Genomic DNA, 7,958 nt, shown 5'->3' with positions numbered 1-7,958 from the left:
GTTGGGAGCGTGATGCTGAAGTGGTCGCGTCGGGCCAGAAGGACGGGGGGGCCGCGGAGATGATGAGCAAGTTGATATCAAGACAGAACCCCATGAAACGTTGACGACGGTCAAGTGATCGTGACAGATAAGTTGTCGCAAATGGTGATGGAGTCCAGAATAGAATGGATGACGAGGACAAGCTTAGAGGAAGGTGAATAAAGAAGCAAAAATGCTTCGACTCAATATCGTCCGGCGAAGCACGGTTGTACTAGAATCCGACAAGTGGCCTTGAGCTTTAAACGAGTAGAGCTGCAGTGTCAACGGCCACAGACTTGCAATGGAGAAACCGGGAAAATTGGAAATATAGATTCACCGACACTTCAGTTCCGTCAGTGGAAAAAGGAGGGAGCGGTTTGGGTAGAGGGTGATTTCCACGTGCTAGTGCCGGTGTTGAAGAGACAGTTTGCATTGGAATTGGAAGGCACGTTTGTCGGCCGGTTTTCCAGGCAGGGGCATCTGACGACCTTTTTTCCTACCAGCTGGAGGAATCAAACATGAGAAGGTCCCGTCGACATCTGACATAAAACTTCAGACGAAAAAGAAAGATTCCCTGGCTCGCCCAATGATTTTTTTGTGAGGTATTCCTTCGCGGTTTGTTCGTTGATTTTTGATTTCAAGCGTTTGGATACATCAATCTCCAAGGTCATAATGTTTTCCTCATGCAACTGCGATGGAAGAAGATCCGGCATGGTGTTTTTCTCTCATCCTGCACATGAAGGTTGTACAATCAGCCCGTTGTTTGACAATCTGATTGTCGCTGATTTGATAGAACATCAATGGACGTGAAGGCGTCACAGGAATCAGACTGGAGATACCCATTCTCCGCCTCACCGTGGCTGACCTGAGGTGAGCACAACAATGTAAGAAACGAATGACTTGCGGGTGGATGTATCGCGTACATCATGGCAGTGCCAGAGTCAAGAACCTCTGATGACTGATGTTTTGGGACACTCGTGCTGTGAGCAAGGCCTCCTGCCCCAGACACCCCAGGATGGTGTTAAAGCCACGTCGTGGTATGATAAGAAAAGCCAGCAAGTTCGGGTCGAAAGAAATCAATGCCAGTGTATTGAGCGTGGGATAAGATCCCGGGGACGCTCGATAATGCTGGTCATGTGCCCATCGTTCACTTAGAACTACAAGGCAGGCGTTGTCCGAATATTATTTAGTGCAGATACAGGTAAGCCGTTTGGAGAGTATATGGTGCCAAGCTGAGTTTCGACGGAAGTCTAGATTTGGATACCGGAGCGCCGGGAAGAGAAGTGGCGTGCTCGGACATACTCTGTCATGACACTACTCATTTGAGCCGCCCATAGGCCGCATGCGAGGCGTTAACCATATACACTATGGTCATCGTCTTCCAGATGCTCTGTTGGAGATGATGGCATTCTCCGGTCCACGTGGAAGCGGGTACAGGTGCGCCCTTGAACTATCGCTAGGCTAGATAGATGGCCCCGGAAATGTTAATCGACCGAACAGCGGAGTCACTTCTCGCCTATTGCCGAACTGACTTCAACGACGTAGCCTCACAGCCTCGGCCTCCCTATTTCCCTCCAGGAGCTCATGGTGTGATTCGTTCCTTGCTGGCCAATACTCGTGCGGATGGCCCAACATCACCTCAAATCTTACAAAAAGGCCCCTTATGACGTCAGGGGCGCTTCTGCGTAACGGAGAAGCCAGCCAGCCCCTTGACCTATTGAAGCATTTGTAGATGTTCCCGTTGGTCGCGGCGTGCGTGGTAAAAGGGACGTCAAGGGCCTGCCCTTTCAATGAACCGATGGAATGACGCGGGGGGACAAGAGTATCTTATACCTAGTACTTGAGCCGCATGCCAACCGACCGTTGACGACAAGAACGGAACAGGATCTGCGGTCTTGTAAACTGTATTACAAAAGCGAACCCGATCAAACAAGCCGTCTCGAGCTTATGAGCGCCGTCTCAGGTAGGATCAGAAGGATTTCCTTCAAGATCACCGGCATCAATGACGAATATCTGAATATTGTACGTGCCGCAGATGTGATCAAGCCCAAAACGCACCGGCTAACTCCCGTTGATGCCGCTATCAACCTGTCAGTACTGCGTTTGTTTGAGGATCTGACATGATGCATGTTGATCGCTGTACATTGGCGCTGTGTCGATTAGTTGTAGGGAACGTGGTAGCCATCCCATCCTTATGATAGGTACTGGGAGTGAATTGCTCCAAGTTCCCAGCGTGGCCGATAGGGGCTATGTCCGGATGACAAAGAAATCGAAGAGAGGATGCCCCTCAGGGGTGACCAAGCCGGGGAAAACGGACTCTCGGCTGGCAAGGGCGGTTGGACGATTCAGTTGGGAACCACGCGACTCATGCAATAGGGGTCTGGTGAAGCATTCGAATCGAAGGCTTTTACACCCACTCATCGGAATGCAAGCTCTCCGAAACGCGTCTTCCAAGAGTTTGGTAACGAGATATGCCTGACCCCGGGCGCCAGAAGAAGGTGGGCCGTGGAGCTGAACTTGGTTTCATATCTGACCTTGATCTGGATGCTTGTTTCGACCTAGACCCAGACCACAAGACCAAAAAAATATATGCCTTGATGTTTATTACATCTGCAGTGGTGTGAAATCTGATGGGGTTCCAACAATATGGGAATGAAGAAGAACTTTCAGGACGGAATGCGATATTGGAAATTGCGAGCAATCGGGCGTCTCGGTCGTCGTTGCAGGCAGTGGTGGCCGATATCTCTTAACTGCGTGGTGGTTGCCTTTTCCTCGCAAAAACGCGAACTGGGAATTTCCTCGGGCGGACACAGATGATGGCGCTAGGCTGCTTTCGGTCAAGCGGCAGTGGGATGACGCTCAACTACGTCATACAAGTGGGAATCCTGGATCTGATCTTGCCGACCGTGGAGACTCTGAATTGTTAGTCAAGCGGGAAAGTGGATGCCAAAGCATGGAACAGCACTCAAGAGTCAGAGGCACGTTCTTGCGAAGTTGCGCTTGTGCCCAATCCCATCGTCCAAACTGTCCCATTCCCATCACGCGTGGTACACCGCCGACATGGGCGGCCCCCTTCTGGACATGAGTGGTATTCCAGTCGGAGCAAGATAACATAAACAAGAATTATTCAGCTCAGCTGTGTAAGGCGTCCAGCGTCGGCGAACTTGACCACGCTTCACGGATTTCTTAGCCTACAAGCACGAGGGGATTTCAAGTCTTCAGCGCTATCGATGTGTCTCAATATCGCGCCGGCCACGAAGTCCGCCAAGGCAACCATTCAAGATCCGTACTATGTTGTTAGCTCGAGACCTCTGGTTTGTTCCATAGCCAAAGCATGATCTTACATTGTATGTGCCATGTTGGTTTTTGTTCATGTCTTTTCCATTTGTACACAGCCATTCATCTTGTCCTTATGGGGTTTGGGACAGTTAGGCTTTTTCTTGTCCTCTGCGGTAGGAGTACCGACTTGAATGAATAAGGTAGGTAAGTCCTGAAGTTGGACTGTAATATCGCGCCTGTCGTGGGTCCGGTTAGGCTCAACAGCTGCGGTCGACATGAAACTGTCTGGATAGTCTGGCATGGCAGCATGGATATGTAGTAGTCTGATGTATGTAGTGTAGTGTAGGTAGGTATCCATGGTAAGTACAGGTACAATGCGGCGCCCGATGATGAAAGAAATGATCACACACCCCTCCACTCCGACTCGGGTCACTCCCACCTGCAGCAGCCCAGCTCCTGCCAGTCCCAGTAAAAATAAGAACAAAATCCCTCCATGCCCCAGGGCCCTTTCCATTCTGTTCCCATTCCCCCCACCTTACCAAGCACAAAAGTCAATCTTCCGCCTTTCCATATCAACGAAACCTCGTTCATTCGGTCTGCAGGATCCTCCTTTTGTTTACGTGCGGCCTTACAACTGCGTCACTGCATTGCAAATTCCCATATTCCTTGGTTCGGTCCCGTGCAGCCACTGTGACCTTCCATTCCAGCCAATAGCAGCGCCCACCTGTCCCAACTTGAAGTCGAGCCTCCCTCCTGATTGCAGAGGTACCAATCTACCGCCCATCCCTCCATCGTCATTGACTTCCGGCAGACGGTTAATATCTTGTCGACTCCAGCGCGCGGTGCCTGCGATCGTCATCTAAAACTCTTTCCATTCCCGGTAACCCTTCTACGACCGACACAAGACCTACTAGACAGAAACGTCCTGTCCCTCCACCTACAAGCCGCGCTCGCCCTACTACAGTATAGCACAGCACCTTCGCGCTCATCTCTCCACATCGCCCTTTGCAAATCGGCACATTTTATCCCGCCCAACACTGCCCGACCCCGCTCACAACCGCTGCACGGAAATCCGCAGAACAACCACTCGAGACACTCGACAACAATCCTTCACTGGTGAAACCGCTTCTCGGCAACCTATTGATACTGTGACGACGCATAGTCTAGACTGCGAATATCAGTCCACCTGATTCACTAGCTAGCCCAAAGCCTCTAGCTTTGCTTAGCACCCAACTCAGCATCAAGGCGAGGATCCAGGTGCATCCTCCCACCGCTGTTCACCAGCCAACTCCTACATACTCCAGCAACCAAACCACCATCAGATCGAGAACAAGGCGTCAGCCTGGTTAATATCAGATAAAATGTCGACAATACAACAGTTGAAGAACTTCATCCGACACGGTATGTTTGCCTTGGGTTGCATGCTTGCACCTGCCCGCACTCGGTGCCTCTCTCCTACCGTCTCCTCGTACCCAGTGCCCCCTTCCTCCCGGCAAGGAATCACAAGCTAATATCGGCCTCATCAAACAGGAAAGCAAGCCCGCGCAAACCCTGAGGAGCCTGCGCGGTCAAAACATGCCGACCATTCTTCCAACCATCATCACCACCAGCCCGCAAAGATGGCGCCCCCTGTCTCAGAACCCAACCTAGGAGGCTCTCCGCCGCGGAACCACCAAGCGCCCGTTCAAGATGCCTATTCGGCCGTGCAAGCTGATGGCCACAACCGTGTTGCCCAGGCTGGCCATGCCGCTGCCCACCATGCCGAGGCCGACCAGAACCTAGCAGCCAAGGCCAAGTCAAAGACCAAGATCCCCGACGAGAACATTGCCAGGCTTGTTGCCGAAGAGAATGCGAGCAAGAGCAAGTTCCCCAAGTACCCCGGCCTTGAGAGATGGGAGCTCGTCGAGAAGATGGGCGATGGCGCCTTCAGCAACGTTTACCGCGCACGGGATTTGGAGGGTAACGCGGGCGAGGTGGCCATCAAGGTCGTTCGCAAGTACGAAATGAATAACATGCAGGTACGTGACAGCATACCGGGGATGTCCTCTTCTTCCTCTTTCGCCATCCCCGTTTCCTTTCGTCTTTGTCGTTTTTATAAGGTTTCAATACCAACCTCCAGGGCTCACTCTAGAGCAACAAACATCTCCATCCGGACTTCAAGCCAAAGGCCCCAAAGGCTGCAGAGGTGCGAGAAAACTCTCTTTTGTCTATTTTCCATTGCTGGTCGTCAATGTACTCGCCTCTCCTGATATGTCTCGACTGCTTTGTTATTGACGACCTGCCCCTACCCCGATCAAGCATTGGGGTAGGGACATACCCGCCTGCTAATGTTCTGTGAGGGTTAACCATGTCTATCAACAGCGAGCCAACATTCTGAAAGAGGTGCAAATCATGCGCCAGCTTGACCACCCCAACATCATCAAACTTGTCGACTTCGCCGAGTCTCGTCAATACTATTACATTATTCTTGAGCTAGCACCTGGTGGCGAGCTGTTCCACCAGATTGTGCGTCTGACGTACTTCAGCGAGGATCTCTCCAGGCATGTTATCACGCAGGTAGCAAAGGCTCTTGAGTATCTGCATGAGGAGAAGGGCGTGGTTCATCGGTACGTTGTCCCACATCACCGTGCCTAATCGTTTGTGAATCTTTGCTGACTCCTTGAAAAGTGACATCAAGCCCGAAAACATCCTCTTCAGCCCCATTCCACATGTGCCGTCGAAGCACCCGAAACCCAAGCAGCCAGGTGACGAGGACAAGGTTGATGAGGGCGAGTTTATCAAGGGCGTAGGCGCTGGCGGAATTGGTCAGATCAAGATTGCCGATTTTGGCCTATCCAAGATCGTATGGGACAAACAAACCATGACTCCGTGCGGCACTGTCGGGTATACAGCACCCGAGATTGTCAAGGACGAGCGTTACTCCAAGGCGGTCGATATGTGGGCGCTGGGTTGCGTTCTCTACACGCTTCTTTGCGGCTTCCCACCTTTCTACGATGAGAGCATTGAGGTCCTGACGGAGAAGGTTGCCAAGGGCCAGTTTACCTTCCTTTCGCCATGGTGGGACGATATCAGCAAGTCTGCCCAGGATCTTATCTCCCATCTTTTGTGTGTTGATCCCGAGAAGCGTTACACGATCACAGAGTTCCTCGCGCATCCTTGGATCGCCGGCTCGGGTCCTACCCCAAGAGACGAGCAGAAGAACCCCACCTCGACCGGTGTGCTGCGGGCCTTCGATGCATCCAAGATTGTGGATGGAGACAGGCGCTATGACTTCCGCTCTCCAGGTGCTGTCAATCTCCGCGAGGTGTTTGATGTCGGTTATGCCGTCCATCGCCAAGAGGAAGAAGGCAAGAGACGTCATAATCTTGGAGCCAAGGCGGGCGTGTCTCGTCTGGTAGGTCTCGACGAGAACTCCGACGAGGGAGAGGATGTTGCTATGCCTGATGCCGTAAATGGCAAGCAATATCATATATCTCTTGAGCAAAGCATGCGCAATGCTCAGATCAGGGACCAGCAACAGGAGCAACGCGGCAGGGACCGCGAGAGGAAGGCTCACCCACCCCCAGCGGCCGCTGAACAAAGAGGCTATGGACAGCACTCCGCAACTGTCACGGCTGCCGCCAGACAACAGGTTCGCGAACGCAACCGACAAAAGGGAGCGTTCGAGCTTAATCTGGACGGTGCCACTTTGCTCGGACGGCGTGGAGTTAAGCCGTCGCCTGCTGCTCGAGTTGCATAGGATACTACTGAGCAGAAAGAAGGCGACAAATCAGGCGACAAAGCCTGACGAAAAGCATGTCCAAGAGACATGTGGTGATGTCTTGCTTGCGAATGAGGCGAGCTCCAAGCTGCTGATCAGCGATACGTAGGAGTAAGGGAATCGTCGAAAGGATATTCAATTCTGTTGTGCATTTTCAGGAAGGGGTTGCTGGCCTACGGAGAGCCAGTAGTAGCATGGAGCATTACTCAACCTCTCCATTCTTCTCATCCCCCGTTTTAGCATTTATCCACGTTCTCGGAAGCGTACCATCATGTTGATTTTCTTGTTGTTGATGAGTCTAACAGGTTTGACCGTCGATATGGGAGGATTTTGGTCATCCCCTTTCATAGCTTTACATGACGGTGTTGGAGGCTAATTGATACTTTTACGATTACGATGCCTTTGTTGTGTTGATGCTTGTCTTACTATTATTCAGCTTTGGGTCGTGCGTTAGTGCCGAGGGATGCAGCTAGTGCTGGTCACGGTATCGTGGTGCCGTCCCATAGAGAGCATGCAAGGGAGGGCGCTTTCGAGTCGCTTCTCGTGGTGACGTCTCAGGAAAAAGAAAAGAGGAGATCGTCGAAATCTCTGAACTGCGTGTGTTGCTGGGATACAAGAGGCTGTCTCAGCCTGTATGCTTGCACCGTTGAACGCCACAACCTGGAGAGTGGCTACGCTAGTTGATGCTCGTGTATGATCTTACATAGGGATGAGACAGCTGCACGTTGTGTCTCTAAAACCGACTTTTTAGGTCACCAAGTCGTTGATATTCATGGTCCAGACCGTGCTCCCTTTATTGTCTTCTTGCTTGCAATTCCCTTTAGGGAACAAAACCCAGTCAATTTGCCTTTCCAAGACTGAAGTCGAGAAGGCGATGACATATCTAGACTCAACATTCGCC

At 51.7% G+C, this 7,958-nt stretch overlaps 1 protein-coding gene across 1 annotated transcript; it reads left to right on the top strand.

Annotated features, from left to right (window-relative positions):
• Window positions 1-3,746: 3,746 nt before the first annotated feature.
• On the top strand, window positions 3,747-7,918 carry SMAC4_00176 (uncharacterized protein). Its single transcript, XM_024655211.2, has 6 exons — window positions 3,747-4,062; window positions 4,134-4,698; window positions 4,828-5,315; window positions 5,429-5,482; window positions 5,659-5,903; window positions 5,965-7,918. Exons 2-6 carry the CDS (start codon window positions 4,659-4,661, stop codon window positions 7,034-7,036), a joined length of 1,899 nt encoding a protein of 632 aa, XP_024510985.1. The 5' UTR covers window positions 3,747-4,062; window positions 4,134-4,658; the 3' UTR covers window positions 7,037-7,918.
• The last annotated feature ends 40 nt before the right edge of the window (window positions 7,919-7,958 follow it).

Source organism: Sordaria macrospora, chromosome 1 (assembly GCF_033870435.1).
Source record: "Sordaria macrospora chromosome 1, complete sequence".
NCBI classification, from domain to species: domain Eukaryota; kingdom Fungi; phylum Ascomycota; class Sordariomycetes; order Sordariales; family Sordariaceae; genus Sordaria; species Sordaria macrospora.
The sequence above is the reverse complement of the archived record's forward strand: the minus strand, read 5'-3'. Positions and strand labels throughout refer to the sequence as shown.

Excerpts from the sequence above, each read along its gene's own strand:
- SMAC4_00176 (XM_024655211.2), top strand. The coding sequence starts at position 4,659 with ATGTCGACAATACAACAGTTGAAGAACTTCATCCGACACG. Across the intron at positions 5,483-5,658 it reads AGGCCCCAAAGGCTGCAGAG|CGAGCCAACATTCTGAAAGA; the intron begins GTGCGAGAAAAC and ends GTCTATCAACAG. Across the intron at positions 5,904-5,964 it reads GAGAAGGGCGTGGTTCATCG|TGACATCAAGCCCGAAAACA; the intron begins GTACGTTGTCCC and ends CTCCTTGAAAAG.